The 22,780-nt window shown below is 34.3% G+C and overlaps 4 protein-coding genes and 1 pseudogene across 4 annotated transcripts; 4 read left to right on the forward strand and 1 right to left on the reverse strand.

Moving 5' to 3' along the window:
- Nucleotides 1–1,703: 1,703 nt before the first annotated feature.
- LOC119997814 lies at nt 1,704–2,392 on the reverse strand (annotated as a pseudogene).
- A 903-nt stretch (nt 2,393–3,295) lies between these two features.
- On the forward strand, nt 3,296–5,884 carry LOC119996888 (germin-like protein subfamily 1 member 17). Its single transcript, XM_038843667.1, has 3 exons — nt 3,296–3,362; nt 5,064–5,191; nt 5,357–5,884. The coding sequence occupies exons 1-3, from the start codon at nt 3,296–3,298 to the stop codon at nt 5,882–5,884; spliced, it is 723 nt and encodes a 240-aa protein (XP_038699595.1).
- A 4,297-nt stretch (nt 5,885–10,181) lies between these two features.
- LOC119997310 (germin-like protein subfamily 1 member 17) lies at nt 10,182–11,229 on the forward strand. The gene is made up of 2 exons (XM_038844234.1): nt 10,182–10,364; nt 10,518–11,229. Exons 1-2 carry the CDS (start codon nt 10,238–10,240, stop codon nt 11,063–11,065), a joined length of 675 nt encoding a protein of 224 aa, XP_038700162.1. The 5' UTR covers nt 10,182–10,237; the 3' UTR covers nt 11,066–11,229.
- Nucleotides 11,230–14,286: 3,057 nt separating this feature from the next.
- Nucleotides 14,287–15,346, forward strand: LOC119997311 (germin-like protein subfamily 1 member 17). Its single transcript, XM_038844235.1, has 2 exons — nt 14,287–14,468; nt 14,610–15,346. The coding sequence occupies exons 1-2, from the start codon at nt 14,342–14,344 to the stop codon at nt 15,155–15,157; spliced, it is 675 nt and encodes a 224-aa protein (XP_038700163.1). The 5' UTR covers nt 14,287–14,341; the 3' UTR covers nt 15,158–15,346.
- Nucleotides 15,347–17,762: 2,416 nt separating this feature from the next.
- LOC119997312 (germin-like protein subfamily 1 member 17) lies at nt 17,763–18,874 on the forward strand. Its single transcript, XM_038844237.1, has 2 exons — nt 17,763–17,984; nt 18,133–18,874. The coding sequence occupies exons 1-2, from the start codon at nt 17,858–17,860 to the stop codon at nt 18,672–18,674; spliced, it is 669 nt and encodes a 222-aa protein (XP_038700165.1). The 5' UTR covers nt 17,763–17,857; the 3' UTR covers nt 18,675–18,874.
- Nucleotides 18,875–22,780: the final 3,906 nt, after the last annotated feature.

Genomic DNA, 22,780 nt, shown 5'->3' on the forward strand with positions numbered 1-22,780 from the left:
TTGGTCGTTGATCGACTTGGGCTTGGACACCTGAGTATGGGCTGCCTAGCTTGGACGCCCGAATATGGGTTGCTTATGTGCTTTTGAACATTTATGGTCTTGTCCGACTTGGGTTCGTCTCGTTCGACTTTGTCGGTCAAATTGTGCGTTGACTGACGTCTCATCCAATTGTGCTAACTGGGTCATGCATTGACTGAGAAATTAGTCCATGACGGTTTTTTGCCACTACAATAAACAGTTCTTTTTTTTTGTGTGCAGAATTCAATTGTTAAAACGACAAGAGGCGTTAATGCAATTAAATAAAACTTTGAGGGAACTGTTTTATCGAAATATCCAATTCGGCTACTAGAGTTTATTCTATTTGCATTAACGCCTTTTAGGCTTTTATTTGTGCGGCTAAATTCAATTATTAAAACTACAAGAGGTGTTAATGCAATTAAATAAAACTTTTGAGGGGATTGATTATATAGTAATGGATGTAGATATAACTTGAATAATATCAACTCTCTAATTTTCTCTTAAAACTGTAGAGAGAGTCGTCTTTTTTTTTTTTGAATGACTGAAACCAGAAAGAGCTAGTCGTTCTCTATGGTTTTCTCTGAAACCAGAGAGGAACTGTGCCAAGTCCCTCTGGTACACATGGGTGGTTTGTTATGTTCTTCTCAAGTATGGCGACTTTTGTTATTCACCGGAAGAATTTTTCGCTCACGGAACAAAAGGAATCGGTGTTGTATGTTATGGTAGTCATTTGGAATTCCTTCAGAAGAAGATTGAGTTTAGTTTGATGGGTCGCGGCATGTTCATGGATCACACAATTTCGAAAGACGCCTTCCTTCCTTACAAGCAATCTCTTTTCCAATCAGAATCGAAATCACAAGCCGCCTTCCTCATAGACAGTCTCTTCTCCAATCCATCACCAGGAGGGTGTTGCGGATTCTGCACCTACGACGGTTTCTCCTAAAATAACCGTCCCTAGGTATTCGGATGGGGAGAGTCGGGTCTCTAACCATCAAGAGCAACTTGTCAATGGAAATAACTGTCAACTGGAGAGTGGGGTCCTTGCTAACAGCCACGGTTTGGGGGATAATTCTGACATTGACAAACCGATGTCTTCCTGACTATATGTCATTTTTGTAATATAAAAAGATTATAAAAAGACTGTTATTTTCATTGCTTGGTTTTATATAATTGTATATATAAATATATATTATGGATATTGCAAGCAATTAACATAGATTGATTATGATAATTGAGTTCATACGAGAAATTTTTATATGATTGCATGAGACATGCAACAAAATTAAACCTTTGAGTGCTCTCGTTGTGTGTGCACAGAAATTTTTCATCTGACGATACTTTTGAATAATACTAAATCTTGGTGGGCTATAGTAGTCATGCTCAAATGGCATTGGTATCGTTTGATCATAGTTTCACTAAATTGGTCTTGTTCTCAGTAAGTGAATGTTGTAATTTTCAGTGAATTGACATTGAACCCTTTGACCCACAACGGCACACAATTACAAATCTCAACCTGAATCTTGGTAGCAATAATGAGAAAAAGATTGACTATATATAGCAAACTCTTAGTTAATTATTTCAAGTATCTATATCAAAACTTAAAACATAGCACAAATTGGTTCTAGTGAACTGGACATTAATGACAGAGGCCCACAATGAAACACAATTCTAATTGTCAGTCTAGTCTAGAACTGTTTCTGAAGATACTCCACTATGTTCTTGTCTAGTTGAAAGGCCGCAGTGAGAACATCAGGATTAATTGGTGGATCCGAACCAAACACTGCATTTGCAATTGTAATCAGACCAAAATTTCGGCTGCTCAATCTTGCAAAAGTCACTGCAGCTGTCTTCCCAATATTGAGTTGGAAGTGAATCATATTGATTGGAAACGTTAAACACATCTCCTGGGTTTAGGATTTTAGCGAAAAGGCGGTTACCATCCGCGTTGGATGTGACAAATTCGACATAAAGTGTTCCTTCTAGGACTACAAGGTTTCTGTGCCGCAAGGGTGAGTGTGAGTCCTGGTAGTTGATTGACACTAACAACAGTGACATTAGAACCAACATCATTTGAGACGTCTCTTGGGATATTGAGACCGGATAAAAAGAAATCGTTTGCGTTGACGAGCTCCGGGTCCTTGCAGAACTTTCCATTCACAAACACTGCATAAAAGAAATGTTGTGATCAATGATTCAATACGATCTATCAAAACCTAGTACAAAGTAAGAGTATATATGCACATATACCAGCATCCTTAGGTTCATCAATGGCGACACAGAAGTCTTGAAGAGGGCTTGGATCGAAGGCCGAGCCAAGCGAGGAGGCCCAAGCCAAGAGAACAAAAGATACTAAGAGAGGAGAAGCACCTTTCATTGTGTAGATTGAAAGCTTCAAATTTTGATATTTCTTCAAGGAGTACGTCTTGGTGGGTGTGGATAAGCAATTTTGCATGGGATCTATTTATAGATAGAGGATGAATGCATGACCAAGTCTGTAAAATTCCCCAAGTCCATATATTTACGTATGTTTTTATACTTCATCAGAAGCATTCTTCAATTGCTACACACACAGTTGATATACTTAATAATTTCTTCTTCAAATGGTTAAGTCAATACCCTTTTGTTTTAACAGTTCAATCAATTGTGCTAATTAAATTGATTGCATCTAACAATTCAACCATTACTTGCCGGCCCTGCTCGGCTGATTGTATACATATCTACATGTATATATACAAAGATTTTCTAGACACATGATATAGTTTTTAGATGATAAAACTAATCTAAAGCATTTAGTTTGGAGTCGGTTACATAAATTCATAGGGAAAAAAAAAAACAAGAGACCATTACATTGTTCATGAAATCTTGCAACTAGCTTGTTCATATTTAACAACTTTCTACTTGCTTGGGATAGAGCAATTAATTATATTTTGCTTTAATTTAGTCAACAAAAAGTTTCTTGCCCTGGTCTAATGATCTACAAAGTATTTTTTTTTATATGAGAATTAATCCAAAATCATTATCTTTTGGTTGTGTATTGGATAAATTCATGAACTCAGCATAATTATGCACAAACCACGTATTGTAACAAGCCTATCCCCAGCATCCGAACTTTGTATCATATGTAAGAGTATGTGTTTGGCTGGATGCATTGGAACTATGCGTATGAATAGGTGAATTCTTTGAAGTTAAAATACATAGTTCGATATAGAGTTCAAAAACATGAATGTGTGGATACAAAATTAGAGAAAAACTTGCATATGTGTGTCTAGGTAGAGAAATGGATGAAACGGATCCGAGGTTCAGCAATTTTCAGAGTGTACGATTCCCATTTATTGATTTGGGAGGTGTGTTAAACCACATTAAATTTTTGTATTTTTTCCAACCGACTTATTCTCCACTATCAGATGCGAATTATAGACTATGGTGAATTCCAGAGTTTCCTCATTCGGATGAAACATATATTCTGCATCTAACAAATCAAACCTAATTTTCTACTTTAATTTCAACTATATTAGGAAAAAAATTCAGAGGACACATATTGTTATAATGGATATATTCATAAGAATTACGTGGAGCTAATGTTAGCAAGACTTGGTGCGACTTAAAAAACAACACCTAGTGAAAACAAGACTAGAAGAATGAGGATTAATTAACTAGAGTAGTTAGTGAACACCATTTCATAACCCTTTTAGTTGACTGAGTAATAGACAATTGAAGGAAGAAATATGTAGTTGGTGATATGATTCCTTAAATAAACCATACATATATTGATATATATATATATACACCATTGTTATTATTCACAGTCCACCGCGCACATAGGGATGAAAGAGTTGACAAGGGAATAAGGATTTGAACTTTCAGTGTTGTTCGGTTCCGCGAATCCAATTTCTGAATAAGAGTTTTTCTTTTACCAATAATTCTTATGTTTGGTTGGTGAAATCTTTGGAATTTGGGACTCTAAGGAAAACTGCATTCCTCCCATTCTCCTTTCCTCCCAAAAAAAGAGAGGAATCATTCCTCACTCATTTTTAATCAAACACATGTATGGTCATTTTGAAAAACACATAATTTCGACAATATCCCACAATCATGTGTTTTAAATATGTCATTTTTAAATTATTTCATTTTTCATTCATTCAATCTGGTCAAATAATTTTTTTTTACAATTTTTAATTTGGATATTCAAATTAAAGTGTTATTTTTTAATTTAAATATATAATAATTGTAATTTTTATTCTAACCAAACATGACCAAAGAAATCAATGATGTCAGGAAAGTAGTATAACAATCTTATCTAAACATTGGCAAGGAATGAAGATGCTAGGAAAATAACTTTTTTGGCATCCTCTTTCCATTTCCGTCTCCAAATTTGTAAACAAAACGAGCCATTAAATTCAATTTTTCATGTTTCATGTTGACACACTTGGGTTTACCAATATATGTATGGGACATTTAGTTCATAAGTGAATGATTGCGACTCTCCGGTGAGCATGATATGAGCATCATAATAAGTATGAGGTGAGCATGATCATGTTTGTTAGAAAATAATGGGTGAATATGAATGTGAGAATATGTAATAAAGGTATAGTAGTATTTTGTATATCAAAACTCATTCTCCACAAGGGAGAATATTCATTCTCACCATTTTGGTGAGATTGACTATCCTCCACAAATGAGAATATATAAAAGGTGTAACGAGTTTGGGATTGCACGTTTGTTGCTGGTGTATCTTTATTTATTTATTTATTGTTTATGGTGTATCTATTTGATATGTCATGGATGGGAGACAGATCGAGGTGGCGAACATTTATAATTTAAACTGTTAAAACAAAATATATTGAGTGTATTGACCTAATCATATATAGGAAGAAAAATCATATATTAATTACCAAATACATGTGTGATGTGTGTAGCAGTTGGGACGAAGTTTACGGAGACTTGGCCTCAGACACTTCCATCTATAAATACACCCCATGAAAGATAGCTTCCCCACACTTCCAACCAGTGCTTACTCTTGAACAAACATCACCACACAATAAAAGGTGCATCTCCTCTCTTGGTACCTTTTCTCCTCTTGGCTTTGGCCTCTCCGCTTGTCTCGGCCTTCTCGGCCTTCGATCCAAGCCCTCTTCAAGACTTCTGTGTCGCCATCGATGACCCAAGGATGCTGGTATGCATATATACTTTTTTTTTTTTTAATGTTTTGATAGCTTATATACTTAGTCTTGGTTTGATTTTAATTAGTACCTCGTACCGTTTTAGGGTTTTATTTCAATAGTATGAGAGATTTTAATTTATTGATCACAACATTTTTTGATGTAGTGTTTATGAATAGAAAGTTCTGCAAGGACCCGAAGCTCGTCAATGCAAACGATTTCTTAAATCTGGTCTTAACATTTCAGGAGACGTCTCGAATGCTATTGGTTCTAATGTCACTGCTGTTACTGTCAATGAACTACCAGGACTCAACACTCTTGGTGTAGCGCTGGTTCGAATTGACTATGCACCGTATGGTGGCCTAAACCCACCTCACACTCACCCTCGCAACACAGAAATCCGTGTAGTTCTAGAAGGAACACTTTACGTCGGATTTGTCACATCTAACGTGGATGGTAATCGCCTTTTCACTAAAATCCTAAACACAGAAGACGTGTTTGTGTTTCCAATCGGCATAATTCACTTCCAACTCAATATTGGGAAGACAGCTGCAGTGGCTTTTGCAGGATTGAGCAGCCAAAACTTTGGTGTGATTACAATTGCTAATGCAGTATTTGGTTTAGATCCACCAATCAATCCTGATGTTCTCACTAAAGCCTTTCAACTAGACAAGAATATAGTGGAGTATCTTCAGAAAATGTTCTAGACTAACAATTACAACTGTATTTCATTGTGGACGTTATGATATAGTTGTTTACAAATAAAGAGGTTGCTTGTGTGCCTCTATCAATGTTTGGTTCACTAGAACTAATTTTTTGTTGTGTTTTATTTTAAGTTCATTATAATAAATGTTTGGCGGAAATGAATACACTTAATGGATTTTCGTCGTTGATTTTCTCTTACTTATGTTGCCAACCCAAAATTTTTGTGATAAAAATTCGGATGATGATGATTGATTTTCTCATACTCATGTAGCCAACCCAAAAATTTTGGGATAAAAGCTCGGACCAAGATTTTAGTTTGGGAATTGCTTGTGTACTGTTGTAAGTCAAATGATGTCAATGCCATTATATTTTTTTGGGTTAATAGATTTATGTTTTTAGTAGGTAGATCTTATATTCAATAATTAGATCTTCAGTAGTGTTAGGTAACCCATATAGTGGTAGTCCATGGGAGCCCAAGTCTCTTAAACGAAATTTTAAATCGTTTTAACTCTCAAAATACATGTTAGATTTTTTAAAGAAATTACATATTCCGAATCAGCGCATAAAGCTCTTTCTAACAAGATCCATTGTCGATGAGTTTTATCGAGTGGATCTTAATTCTATTTTTTTTCAATGAAATTTCAAAAACAATGGATTCAGAACTAAAACAATGAATTCTAGATTGTGGTTTAGAAAACAATGAATAAAATAGTGGAATAAAAGCTATTCGATTGATTAAATCAATGAAATAAACCTGTTGGACTCTCATGAGCTACATGTCATTTTCGTTAAATCTTATACCAGTAACTAGTCTATTTACAGAAAATAACAACATCCAATTACTAAAGATAATGATCAATATATTAAAAAATATGATCAAACAAAACCAATATCATTTGACCATGACGACGTTGTAGAACAACCCATACTTAAAAACATGCATTTTGATGTTAGTCATAATTCAATAAGGGTATTATATGCAATGGACCTTCGGGGGCGGAGCCTGGAATTGTTGTTGAGGTACTATTAAAAGTTGATGGGTCCGATGATAACGCTCCCGGAAATTTTCGCTTTAGTCAACCCAAAGTTTCTTGCCCTGATCTAATGATCTACATAGCAATTCTTTTTATATAAAAATTCACAATCATTATCTTTTGGGTGTGTCCTGAATAAATTCATAAACTCACGATCGCATAATATAGCACAAACTACGTATTGTAACAAGGTTATGTAATATATAGACATAGACCTCCTTCCCTTCCATTGGAACTATGCATATGAATAGGTGAAATTCTTTGAAGTTAAAATGCAAAGTTTGTTATGCGGATCCGCTATGCGAAACGGCTTAGCGGTTGCAGCGGTTTCGATGCACATATTACCGCGGTTCCGCTGTAATTTCAGAAGCTCCTTGTGCTTCTAAAGGCGGATCCATTGTTCATTTATATTTTTTAAAAATATTTTCAATTGTGGGACCCATGAATCATGAGATCTTGTGCTTTTTTAACAAAAAGAAATGTGGGCCCCAGTTTTAATAATATATATTTAATAAAGTAATTAGTTTATGGAACAAATACAGCTTAAATATAAAATTAAATTTAATATTTGTAAAAAAATTAAAAATACATCTTAAATATAATAAAAACTCATGTAATAAATAAAAATGTAATGATAAAAAATTTAATATAATTTTAAATATTGATATTTATAATCTATGCTTAAAATTAATTTAATATAAAGGGTTGTATCCGCTAGCTTGAGCTTTTAGTTCGTCAAATACCTCACAACATATTTTACAGCTTTAAGCTCAGTTTTTTTTTTTTTTTTTCACAGCTTTTCTATTAGCATTGAAAATCAATCAAACCGCTCTGCCAAACGGACCCTTTGCCTATTTGGTGCAGCGGATCCAAAAACGGATCCGTTGCACCAACCTCTCAACAGTGTCGATGCAGCGGCACTAGCGGATCCGGCGACTAGATATCAACAGATCCACTGCCATCCCATAAGCTTCGGATAGGAGCTTATGGGATGGCGTTTATGTCTTTATATTTTTTTCATTTTTTTGTGGGTCCCACACTATGATTACAAATTTATTACTTTTTAAATAAGGGTTGGGCCCACATTTGTTTGACTTAACATTTCTTTATTAATTTTATTTTAAAAAAAAATTTACATTATATTTTTACTTAACAATTTGTTTATTAACAATTTTTATTAATATTTACAACATTATATTTTATTACTTTATTTCTTTTACTAATTAACATTTTAAGTTTTGATATAAAAGAATTTCTAATATACTTAAATTATTTTTAATAATAAATTATATTTATTAAATTAAATTTAATAATAAAATGATTAAATATTTATGAAAAATTATTATTAAAAATCATTTATATTATTATTCCCACTTGTATCATATTATAATATTTAATTAATATAAACATTTAATAAAAAATATGCTTAAAATTAATTTAAATAAGAATTATATTTATTAGATTAAATTTAATATAAACTTTTAATATAAAAATAAAAAATCTAATATTATAATATTATTTCAACAGTTTTTCCGCTAGTGTTAGTTTTTACTTCACCAAACACCTCACAACATATTTCACAACTTTAAGCTCAATTTTTTTTTCATAACTTTTCCGTTAACATTGAAAATCAATCTTTCCACTCAACCAAACGGACCCATGGAGTTAAAATGCATGTATGTGTGGATAAGAAAATTAGAGAAAAACTTGCACATGTGTGTCTTGGTAAAGAAGTGGATGAAATAGATTTGGGGCTCTGTAATTTTCAGCATGTACAATTCTCATGTAATGGTTCCGTAGGTGTGTCAAATCACATCAAATTTTTATCCAACCAACGTATTCTCCAGTAATAGATGAGAATTATAAAATATAGGGAATTCCAGAGTTTCCTCATTCGGATGAAACATATACTTCTGCATCTAACCAATCAAACCTAGTTTTCTACTTTAATTTCAACTGTATTAGGTAGGAAACATAATCGGATATACAAATATAATAATAAAATTCTACCTTAATCAACTAATTAATGTTAGCAAGACTTGGTGTGACAAAAAAAAAAAAAACTACTAGTGAACCACCATTTGTTTATGAGAAAACAAGACTAGAAGTCTGAGGATTAATCAACTAGAGTAGTTAGGATTAACTAGAGTAGTTAGTGAAACATCATTTCATAGCCCTTTTAGTAGAGACTAAGTAATAGGCAATTGAAGGAAGAAATATGTAGTTGGTGATATGATTCCTTAAATAAAACATATATATATATATATATATATATATATATATATATATATATATATATATATATATCCACTCCATTTTCACCTGCCACTCTTAGGTGATTCTTTCTTAATTACGTGTGCATTGGAAAGCCGCCGATCTCATTGTTATTATTCACAGTCCACGGCGCACCTAGGAATGAACGAGTTGTCGACAGGGAATGAGGATTTAAACTTTACGTACTCAAATTAAAGTGTTATTTTTAATTTAAATCTATAATAATTGTAATTTTTTACTCTAGCGAAATATGACCAAAGAGCTCAATGATGTTAGAAAAGTAGTATAATAGTGTGATCTAAACATTGGTAAAGAATGAGAATGACGGAAAAATAGCTTTTCTGACATTCTCTTTCTATTTCTATCTCCAAATCCACAAACCAAATGAGCCATTAAGTTCAAATTTTCATACTGACACACTTGGGTTTACAAATATATATTTATGAGACATTTGGTTCATAACTGAATAATTGTGAATATGAGGTGAGCGTGATATGAGCGTGAGCTGAGTGCATGTGACAATAAATATGAGGTGAGAATGATTATGTTTGGTAGAAAATAATGGGTGAATATGCGTGCGAGAAATATAATATGTAATAAAGGTATAGTAGTATTTTGCACATTAAAACTCATTCTCCACAAATGAGAATAGAGGGTACTACAATAAGTTGAGATCTCATCCTCTCAAAATCAAACCAAAGATGGGAATGGGTAACTCTCACCTCATTCCACCTTCTAAATGTCAATCTGAGGGCTATTAAGTAATCCAAATACTCGAAGATTTTCTAAACTGTTAAAACAAAATATATTGAGTCAATTGGCCTAATCATGGGAAGAAAATTCATCTATTAATTACCAACTACATGTGTGATGTGTGTAGCAGTTGAAGAATGGTTCTTTTTTTGTATATAAAAAACTTCCTGGTCCTCGTTGGGATAAAGTTTACAGAGACTTGGCCTCAGTGACTTCCATCTATAAATACACCCCATGAAAGATTGCTTCCCCACACCTCCAAACAATACATCCTCTTGAACAAACATCACCACCATGAAAGGTGCTTCTCCTCTCTTGGTACCTTTTCTCCTCTTGGCTTTGGCCTCTTCGCTTGTCTCGGCCTTCGATCCAAGCCCTCTTCAAGACTTCTGTGTCGCCATCAATGAACCTAAGGATGGAGGTATGCATATCATATATATTCTTGTTCTATGTTATGGTAGCTCAATTAGTCTCGGTTTGATTTAATTAGAACCTCGTACAGTTTCAGGATTTGACTTCAAATTTCAATAGTATACATGTGAGATTGTATGATCACAACATTTCTTTTAAGCAGTGTTTGTGAATGGAAAGTTCTGCAAGGACCCAAAGCTCGTCAATGCAAACGATTTCTTTAAATCCGGTCTCAACGTTCCAGGAGACGTCTCAAATCGCGTTGGTTCTAATGTCACTGCTGTTAGTGTCAATGAACTACGAGGACTCAACACCCTCGGCGTAGCCCTGGTTCGCATTGACTATGCACCATACGGTGGCCTAAACCCACCTCACACTCACCCTCGCGGCACAGAAATCCTTGTGGTCATCGAAGGAACACTTTATGTCGGATTTGTCACGTCCAACGCAGATGGTAATCGCCTTTTCGCCAAAACCCTAAACCCAGGAGATGTGTTTGTGTTTCCAATCGGTATGATTCACTTCCAACTCAATATTGGAAAGACACCTGCAGTGGCTTTTGCAGGATTGAGCAGCCAAAACTTTGGTGTGATTACAATTGCAGATACAATATTTGGTTCGGATCCACTAATCAATCCTGATGTTCTCACTAAAGCCTTTCAACTAGACAAGAACATAGTGGAGGATCTTCAGAAAAAGTTCTCTGACTAACAATTAGAACTGTATTTCATTGTGGACGTTATGATATAGTTGTTTACAAATAAAGAGGTTGCTTGTGTGCCTCTATCAATGTTTGGTTCACTAGAACCAATTTATGTTATGTTTTGTTTTAAATTTATCATAATAAATTCTTGTCGTTGATTTTCTCATACTCATGTAGCCGACTCATATTTTTTGTGATAAAAGTTTGGATGATGATGATTGATTTTCTCGGGCTCATTTAGCTAACCCAAAAATTCTCATTTAGCTAACCCAAAACTTTTAGGATAAAATCTCGGATAATGATGATATAGATGCTTGAAATAATTTATTAAGGGTTTGGTATAGTCAATCTTTTTTTATTATTGCTACCAAGATTTTAGTTCGAGATTTGCTTGTGTACCGTTGTGAGTCAATCGATGTCAATGTCATTATATATATATATATATATATTTTTTTTTTCCAGTCAATAGATTTAAGTTTCTAGTAGGTAGATCTTATATTCAATGATTAGACCTTATATCGGTAATAACTAGTCTATTTACAGAAAATAACATCCAATTACTAAACAAAGATCAAAGGACACCAATATCATTTGACCGTGACAAAATTGTAGAAAAACCCAGACTTAAAAACATGCATTTTGACGTTAGTCATGATTTAATAAGGGTATTATATACATTAATGAACCTTCCCTTCATGGCTTAAACTAGAACTTTTTTTTGGAATGAGCTTCTAATAACCTAACTCGTTAGAAGGTAGCCTTCCCTCTGAGAAAGTTGTGAGTTTGATTCCTACATAATATCGTACATGGAATTATCATGTATTTGCCTGACACGCATGAGTTTATGCAGTGCATATTCAAATGAAAATATTAATGATTGAATGAAACCAAGAAATAACCCTTGATGTACGAAATCATAGAATATCCCTTTAAGATCCACGGTGGGTTTCCTAATCATTAAAAAAAATCTAAAACCTTATTTCATAGATTAGTACTAGTTAAACAATTCAATTCCATGCATCTAACATTGTATAATTTGAAGAGTATCGTTTGGTTGATCCATTGGAACCATATATACGTGGCTAAGTGAAGTCTTCAAAAGTGGCTATATAATCAAATATTATCTACAAATGCATGCATTTAAGTCTATATCAAACTTTTTTATTTAGCTTCAAGGAAAAGAATGAAGAAAGAAAGAAAATTAGAGAAAAACTTGAAATTGTGTGTCGGTAAAGAAATAGATGAAACATCTCTCTCTTACTTTATTTTCTATGATATAGGTAGAAAATTGAGATGGTAATGTACTTACAATGTGTGTGTGTGTATATATATATATATATATCGTACGAAGAAAAGGGCAAACGATTACTTAGTCAAAAATAAAAAAATTATACATTCAACTAATGTTGGTTAGAGATTATGGACTTAAAAATAGACACCCAATAATGCAAGACTGAGTCACATAAAAAGACAACAACTAATGAACACGTACCATTTACTTATTAAATAAGCAAGACTAGAAGCCAAAGGATTAACTAGAGAAGTTAAACATTAAGAAATACAAAGGCTTAACTAGCGTAGTTAGATTGTTTAGTTATGCATGAGGAAACTTCACGAACTTTTTAGCGGATGGACTAAGTAATAGACTAATGGAGGACCAAGGATTCATGTATAGAAAACATTGTTTTTGGGAATTCACAAGTGATACAAGTCTCACATCAGGTAAGTATATGAAAGTTGAGTTGTTAATATACTGGATGGGTCCATGACCTAATACCTTAAGCTTTTTGGTCCATATAAATACCAACAAATATATCTTAGCCACGTCCATCATAAGTGTGCGTGTATATATGAACACAGACTCTCCTTCCTAACAAATGTAATGTAATATCACCTGCTAGGCTGCTACTCTAAGAAATTATCTCTAGTTTTCACATTGAAAAGTGGATTCGCATCATCATTCAAACCCTTGAAATCTTTGATAAAGGCAGAAAGGGACTCTTTTTTCTTCGATACGAAACCATATGAAATTAGTAGGAGTAGATGAATATATGATTTATGATAAAAATGAATGGAAAAAACGAATAAACATGGTGGATTCCTGTTCATGTTTTGATAGACTCATGTAACCGACCTCAAATTTTTAGGATAAAGGCTTTGATGATGATGATGAAACTCGGGTTGTGCTGTTCTATGTGAAACAACCATCCTGCTAAAACTTTAAACTTACAAGAGAGTTAAGAAGGATTCAAAGAACTAGTCATATAGTATGCCACAGTTGTTTGTTTATTATTGTAATGGAAGTTGAGCCGCACACACACAAAAACAAAAGTTAGAAGCAAAACCCATTGATCCTTTCATACAATATGACTAGCAAGGCCAACAATTACTCTTTTTCCATGTTTCTCTGCTTTGGTCTTAATAGGGTGTATGTTAATGTTGGCTACCAATCCAATTAAACCACTACAAATATTATGTTGATTTCATATTCTTTGTTGCAAAGTTTGTGAATAGGAAATTCTGAAAGGACCTGAAGAAGCTCGCGAATATATTTATGGGACATTTGGTTTATAATTGAATGATTGTGAGTGTGAGCTAGGTGAGCCTGATATGAGTGTGATGATAAGTACGAGTTGCGCATAACCATGTTTGGTTGGAAATAACAGGTGAATATGTGTGTGAAAATTGGAATAATACAGGAATATTAATATTTTGCATATTAAAACTCATTCTCCACAAATGAGAATAGAAAGTGGAATGAGTTTGAAATTTCACCCTCTCAAAATCCAACCAAACAAGGGAATGAGTGTTTTCATCCCCATTTCACCTTCTAAATGCCGACCTTAAGGCTAGTAAGTGATCCAAAATTCCAAACACTCAGATTTTCGCGGACCCTATAAGAAGTTATGGGGTTACTTCAATTCTCAATAAATAAATAAAAAGTGATTTTCATTTTAAATTAAAACAACATTGACGTCTGTTGCTGGTGTATCTATTTGATATGTCATGGACGGATTTATAATTTAAATTTTTAAAACAAAATATATTGAGTGTATTGACCTAATCATAGGAAGAAAAATCATATATTAATTACCAACTACATGTGTGATGTGTGTAGCAGTTGAAGAATGGTTCTTTTTATATATATAAAAAGAAGTTCCTGACCCTTGTTGGGAAGTGTACAGAGACTTGGCCTCAGTGACTTCCATCTATAAATACAACCCATGAAAGATTGTTTGCCCACACCTCCAAACAATACATACTCTTGAACAAACATCACCACAATGAAAGGTGCTTCTCCTCTCTTGGTACCTTTTCTCCTCTTGGCTTTGGCCGCTTCGCTTGTCTCGGCCTTCGATCCAAGCCCTCTTCAAGACTTCTGTGTCGCCATCGATGAACCTAAGGATGCTGGTATGCATATCATATATATTCTTGTTCTATGTTGTGGTAGCTTAATTAGTCTTGGTTTGATTTTCATTAGTACCGTTTCAGGGTTAGATTTCAATAGTATATATGCGAGATTGTATTGGTCACAACATTTCTTTTATGCAGTGTTTGTGAATGGAAAGTTCTGCAAGGACCCGAAGCTCGTCAATGCAAACGATTTCTTTAAACCCGGTCTCAACGTTCCAGGAGATGTCTCAAATCGTGTTGGTTCTAATGTCACTGCTGTTAGTGTCAATGAACTACCAGGACTCAACACCCTCGGTGTAGCCCTGGTTCGCATTGACTATGCACCATACGGTGGCCTAAACCCACCTCACACTCACCCTCGCGGCACAGAAATCCTTGTAGTCATCGAAGGAACACTTTATGTCGGATTTATCACGTCCAACGCAGATGGTAATCGCCTTTTCGCCAAAATCCTCAACCCAGGAGATGTGTTTGTGTTTCCAATCGGTATGATTCACTTCCAACTCAATATTGGGAAGACACCTGCAGTGGCTTTTGCAGGATTGAGCAGCCAAAACTTTGGTGTGATTACAATTGCAGATACAATATTTGGTTCGGATCCACTAATCAATCCTGATGTTCTCACTAAAGCCTTTCAACTAGACAAGAACATAGTGGAGGATCTCCAGAAAAAGTTCTCTGACTAACAATTACGACTATATTAATTTCATTGTGGACGTTATGATATAGTTGTTTACAAATAAAGAGGTTGCTTGTGTGCCTCTATCAATGTTTGGTTGACTAGAACCAATTTATGTTATGTTTTGTTTTAAGTTCATGATAAATGTTTGGTGGAAATGAATACACTTTGTGGATTCTCGTCGTTGATTTTCTCATACTCATGTAGCCGACCCAAATTTTTTATGATAAAAGTTTGGATGATGATAATTGATTTTCTCGGACTCATTTAGCCAACCCAAAAATTTTGGGATAATGATGATATAGATACTTGAAATAATTAATTAAGGGTTTGGGATTTGGTACCAAGATCTTGGTTTGGGATTTGCGTGTGTACCGTTGTAAGTCAAATAATGTCATTATATATTTATTTTTCCTGTAAATAGATTTGAATTTTTAGTAGATTCAAATAACTAGTATATTTACTGAAAATAGAAACACCCCATTGCTAAAAACAAAGATCGATGTGCTCAAAAATATGATCAAACGACACCAATATCATTTGACCGTGGCCGCATTGTAGAAAAACCCAGGCTGAAAAAACATGCATTTTGATGTTAGTCATAATTTAATAACTAGGTAGGAGGTAGCCTTCCCTATGAGAAGTTCATGAGTTTGATTCCTACATGAGATCGTACGTAGAATAACTATGTGATCGTCTGACACGTGTAGTTTGCGAACCTATGGATTTACCCAATGCATATTCGAAGGGTTGTGATAATGAGTTTCCATATCATCAAAAAAAACTAAAAAACTTTATTTCACTGAAACACTACTACTAAAACAATTCGATCCCATGCATCTAACGTTGTATGATATATAGATTATCTTGTGGTTGATCCATAAGGTGACTAGGTGAAGTCTTCAAGTGTGGCTAATCAAATATTATCCACTCATGCATGCATTTAAGTCTATATCAAACTTTGTATTCAACTTCAAGAAAAGAATGAACAAAAGAAAGAAAATTAGAGAAAAACTTGAAATTGTGTGTCTTGGTAAAGAAGTAGATGAAACATCTCTCTCTTACTTTATTTTCTATGGTATGGGTAGAAAATTGAGATGGTACTATACTTACAATGTGTGTATATATATATGAGGAATTATCTTATGAGGTCCTAACTTTTAGTGCTCAAAATATTTTTGTTAAAATTTAGAAAAAAAAATATTTGTATTTTGATCAGTCTTACGAGGTAAAGGGCACACGATTACGTCGTCAAAAATAAAAAAGAAAGTCTACATTCAACTAATGTTGGTTGGAGATTATGGACTTAAAAATAGACACCCAATCCAAATCACACACTCAAGACTGAGTCGCATAAAAAGAAAACAACAAATGAACACCATTTCCTTATTAAATAAGCAAGACTAGAAGTTAACTAGAGTAGTTAGATTGTTAGTTCTTCATAAGCTTTTTGGTGGACTAAGTAATAGACTAGCTAATGGAGGAGGAATGATTCATGCATCGAATATTGTTGGAATTCACAAGTGATCCATATTGAATAAGTATAAGAAAGTTAAGTGGTTACTATATATGTTTGGGCTCAACCACTCATAACCTAATAGCTTAATCTTTTGGGTTCATATGAGTTCCAAACATGTATGTTAACCACGGACACTCATAGATGTGCGTGTATGCAGACATACACTTCCTAGTCATATCTCTCTAACAATTGGTATCAGAGCTGATGATGACGACTCAACAAAGATATACTGGAGCCCATGGTGAATTTGAGTTTAGCCCCACATATTCTTTTGAATAAACTCAAATGAGTGTGGGACTTGTGGTCTTGTATTACGGGCACTAAAAAGAGTGTAAGGCATGATCCTTAGGGGTCAATAACAAAGTGGGTGGTTTAGGCACGAGGCAAAGTGTGCTCGATGTGAAACTTGTGGCCTTGTATCTCAGGCATTAAAAAGAGTGTAAGGAATGATTCTCAGGGGTCAGTAACGAAGTGGGTGGTTTAGGCAAAGGAGCTAGGTGAGCGTGATATGAGTGTGACGATGAGTATGAGTTGCGCATAACCATGTTTGGTTGGAAATAACGTGTGAATATGAGTGTGAAAATTATAATAATACAGGTATAGTAGTATTTTGCATATTAAAACTCATTCTCCACAAATGAGAATAGAAGGTGTAATAAGTTTGTGATTCCATCCTCTCAAAATCCAACCAAACTAGGGAATGAGTGTTTTTCATCCCCATGTCACCTTCTAAATGCCAACCTTAAGGGTAGCAAGTGATCCAAAATTCCAAATATTGGAAGATTTTCGCGGAGCCTATATGGAATTATGGGGTTACTTCAATTCTCAATTTAAATTAAATACAACATTGACGTCTGTTGCTGGTGTATCTATTTGATATGTCATGGATGGGGGACAGATCGAGGTGGCGAACATTTATAATTTAAACTGTTAAAACAAAATATATTGAGTGTATTGACCTAATCATAGGAAGAAAAATCATATATTAATTACCAACTACATGTGTGATGTGTGCAGTAGAAGAATGGTTCTTTATATATATATATATATATATATAAACGTTCCTGGTCCTTGTTGGGAAGTTTACAGAGACTTGGCCTCAATGACTTCCATCTATAAATACACCCCATGAAAGATTGCTTCCCCACACCTCTAAACAATACATCCTCTTGAACAAACATCACCACCATGAAAGGTGCTTCTCCTCTCTTGGTACCTTTTCTCCTCTTGGCTTTGGCCGCTTCGCTTGTCTTGGCTTTCGATCCAAGCCCTCTTCAAGACTTCTGTGTCGCCATCGATGAACCTAAGGATGCTGGTATGTATATCATATATATTGTTGTTCTATGTTATGGTAGCTTAATTAGTCTTGGTTTGATTTTCATTAGTACCACGTACAGTTTCAGGGTTTGATTTCAATAGTATATATGTGAGATTGTATTGATCACAACATTTCTTTTATGCAGTGTTTGTGAATGGAAAGTTCTGCAAGGACCCGAAGCTCGTCAATGCAGACGATTTCTTTAAATCCGGTCTCAACGTTCCAGGAGACGTCTCAAATCCTGTTGGTGCTAATGTCACTACTGTTAGTGTCAATGAACTACCAGGACTCAACACCCTCGGCGTAGCCCTGGTTCGAATTGATTATGCACCGTATGGTGGCCTAAACCCACCTCACATTCACCCTCGCGGAACAGAAGTCCTTGTAGTCATCGAAGGAACACTTTATGTCGGATTTGTCACATCCAATGCGGATGGTAATCGCCTTTTTGCCAAAACCCTAAACCCAGGAGATGTGTTTGTGTTTCCAATCGGTATGATTCACTTCCAACTCAATATTGGGAAGACGCCTGCAGTGGCTTTTGCAGGATTGGGCGGCCAAAATTTTGGTGTGATTACTATTGCAGATGCAGTATTTGGTTCGGATCCACCAATCAACCCTGATGTTCTCACTAAGGCCTTTCAACTAGACAAGAACATAGTGGAGTATCTTCAGAAAAAGTTCTAGACTAACAATTACGACTATATTAATATCATTGTGGACGTTATGATATATGGTTGTTTACAAATAATGAGGTTGCTCGTGTGCCTCTATCAATGTTTAGGTTCACTAGAACCAATTTCTGTTGTATTTGGTTTTAAGTTCACGATAATAAATGTTACGTGAAAATGAATACACTTAGTGGATTCTTGTCGTTGATTTTCTCATACTCATGCTCCCGACCCACAATTTTTATGGTGAAAGCTCGGATGATGATAATTGATTTTCTCAAGATTCATTTAGCCAACCCAAAAAATTTGAGAAAAAAACTCAGAAGATGATGCTATATATAGATACTTGAAATAAATAATTAAGGGTTTGGTATGGTCAATCTTTTTTTATTATTGCTACCAAGATCTTAGTTTGGGATTTGGGTGTGTACCGTTGTAAGTCAAATAATGTCATTATATATTTATTTTTCCTGTAAATAGATTTGAATTTTTAGTAGATTCAAATAACTAGTCTTTTTACTGAAAATAGAAACACCTCATTGCTGAAAACAAAGATCGATGTGCTGAAAAATATGATCAAAAGTCACCAATATCATTTGACCGTGACCGCATTGTCGAAAAACCCAAACAGAAAAAACATGCATTTTGATGTTATTCATAATTTAATAACTAGGTAGGAGGTAGCCTTCCCTTTGAGAAGTTCATGAGTTCGATTCCTACATGAGATCGTACATAGAATAACTATGTGACTGTTTGACAAGTGTAGTTTATGGACCTATGGATTTACCCAATACATATTCGAAGGGTAGTTATAATGGGTATCCATATCATTAAAAAAAAAACTAAAACTTTATTTCATTGAGACAATACTACTAAAACAAGTCGTTCCCATCCATCTAACGTTGTATGATATATAGATTATCTTTTGGTTGATCCATAAGGTGACTAGGTGAAGTCTTCAAAAGTGGCTAATCATCAAATGTTATCCACTCATGCATGCATTTAACTCTATATCGAACTTTGTATTCAACTTCAAAGAAAAGAACGAACAAAAGAAAGAAAATTAGAGAAAAACTTAAAATTGTGTCTTGGTAAAGAAGTAGATGAAACATCTCTTTCTCTTACTTTATTTTCTATGGTATGGGTGGAAAATTGAGATGGTACTGTACTTACAATGTGCGTGTGTGTATATAGATATATATGATGAATTCTCTTATGAGGTCCTAACTTTTAGAGTTAAAAATATTTTTGTTAAAATTTAGAAAAAAAAAATATATATTTGTATTTTGATCGGTCTTACGAACTCAATGATATTTTTTTGTTCGAAACAACAATCAAATTGAACATGAAACTTGCATGTTAATTCTGGATCGTTGGATATAAAACGAAATACATTTCATACACTTTTCAGGTTACATTTGATTGTTGTTTAGAATAAAAAACATATATTAGGTTCGTAAGACCTATCAAAATACAAATATATATTTTTCAAATTTTAAAAAAATATTTGGAAACTTAAAAGTGAATCTTAAAAATTAGGTCCTCATTTTAAGACTTCACTTTAGAATCTCATAGGAGAATTATTATATATATATCATACGAGGTAAAGGGCACACGATTACTTGGTCAAAAATAAAAAATAAAAAATAAAAATCTACATTCAACTAATGTTGGTTAGAGATTATGGACTTAAAAATAGACACTCAATCCAAATCACACGCTCAAGACTGAGTCGCATAAAAAGAAAACAACAAATGAACATCCTTATTAAATAAGCAAGACTAGAAGTTAACTAGAGTGGTTAGATTGTTAGTTATGGAAGAGGAAATTTCATAAGCTTTTTGGTGGACTAAGTAATAGACTAGCTAATGGAGGAGGAATGATTCATGTATAAAAATATTGTTGGAATTCACAAGTGACCCATATTGGATAAGTACAAGAAAGTTAAGTGGTTAATATATATGTATGGGTTCAGTTACTCAAAACCTATTAGCTTAATTTTTTGGATTCATGTGAGTTGCAAACATGTATGTTAGCCACGGACATTCATAGGTGTGCGTGTATATAGACATACACTTCCTAGTCATATCTCTCTAACAATTGGTATCAAAGCTGATGGTGACAACTCAACAAAGATATGCTGGAGCCCATGGTGAATTTGGGTTTAGCCCCACAAATTCTTTTTGAATAAACTCAAACGAGCGTGGGACTTGTGGCATTGTATTACGGGCACTAAAAAGAGTGTAAGGCATGGTCCTTAGGGGTCGATAACAAAGTGGGTGGTTTAGGCATGAGGCAGAGTGTGCTCGATGTGGAACTTGTGGCCTTGTATTGTGGGCACTAAAAAGAGTGTAAGGAATGACTATATATATAGCTAGGTCAACAATTACTCTTTCTCCATGTTTATCTGCTTTGGCCTTATTAGGTTGTATGTGTATGCATCATGACCATTAAAGAAATGATATTATTATGATTATAATGCAAACCAATGCAAATGTCATGTTGATTTTATTTTCTTTGTTGAAGTGTTTGTGACTGGGAAGTTCTGCAAGGACCTAAAGAAGGTGGTCAATGCCAACAATTTCTTCTACCCAGACCTCGGGAAACATCTCGAATCTAGTTGGTTCTAAAGCCACTCCTGTTACTATCAATGAACTAGGACTCGACACCCTTCGCATATCCCTTGTTCGCATTGACTTTACACCATATGGCGGCTTACAGCTTAAACGTTACAGAGATCCTTGTAGTCGTTGAAGGACAACTTTATGTTGGATTTGTCACAACCAACATAGTTCTATTTACCAAAATCCTAAACTTGGGAGATGTTTTTGCGTTTCTAGTTAAATCGTAAAATCGTAAAATCGTAAAATCGAATTAGAATTGGAGAGTGGGTGTAAAATCGAAATCGTAAAATTGTAAAATTTTATATACTATATGTAAAATTAAGAATAGCTCTCAATATCAAGACATGTTGTAGCAATAACATAACACATAATCCAATAACAATTAGAATATATCATGCAAAACATGTTCCAAGTTCCAACAACCAAATAATAAAAATATTATGTTGATATTTTGTACTAAATATTGAGCATACAAGTGGGCTTGAATAAAAGCTTGATGACCAGGCCTGCAAACATTAAGAACAGGCCCAACACTTCAAAGGAGAAACTGAGCCCAACACTTCAAAGAGAAATTCCATTCCAAGCTAGGCCAATGAGGACTGAGTAACAATAAAATAAAGCTTTTATTGATAGAAGGAGACGAAGCCGGCAAGATCAGGTCTTGTTATCCATAGCTAGTCGTGCAAGAAGGATCAGGTCAATCAACAATACTTCAATAAAAAATACATTCAAATGCTTAAAAATCTTTGCTTCAAGTTGTTTTATTTTTGAAACATAGCTGCTTCTTTTTTGTTTTACGATAAGACCCGCAGTCCCTACCCTAAAAGGTTTAGACAAGAGTTGAGTCTCGCTAACTAACGGGGAGAGAAGGGAAGTGTAAGAGAAGAGTGAGATTACTCAAAAAAAAATTATGAATTACCCTTAACTATACGAAATATTACAAAACTACATTATTATTAGAAAAACAAAAAAGATCATTAATATAAATAACAAGACTAAAAAGTCGAGGTGGGAAATTCCCCACCCTTGAATCTACACGGATTGCCTGTGATAGGTTAGACTTAGACTTGGAAAATTGATAAATATCTTACAATGATAGTCAAGTTTGGATAAGAGAGTCTATTGGTGCTTCTAACAAAACATTCTTTACCCATTTTTTGTTTAAAAGATTTTCAATGTTAAAGAAGTCATACAACTCAATAAAAAATTGTTGGTTCAGATAGTTAAGTTAACTATTTGAATCTCTTAGTATATGTGCATGGAAGGTCACAGGTTTCTAACATCCACTCTGGCATGATTTGACGTTATTTTTGGACTAGGGTTCGACCTAGGACTTGACTGACCCATGTGGTTTCCGGGTATTGCATGTGATCCATGAATTTACCATTGAGGTGGAGTTCGATGAGTTGTGCTTTCAGTAGATTCCCTCGTCACAAAAAAAAAAAAGTCATAGCACTCGAAGTCATTTTCCAAAATGCTAGTCATACTGCTCCACTTT

The sequence above is a fragment of the Tripterygium wilfordii genome, chromosome 4, assembly GCF_013401445.1.
Source record: "Tripterygium wilfordii isolate XIE 37 chromosome 4, ASM1340144v1, whole genome shotgun sequence".
Lineage (NCBI taxonomy): Eukaryota > Viridiplantae > Streptophyta > Magnoliopsida > Celastrales > Celastraceae > Tripterygium > Tripterygium wilfordii.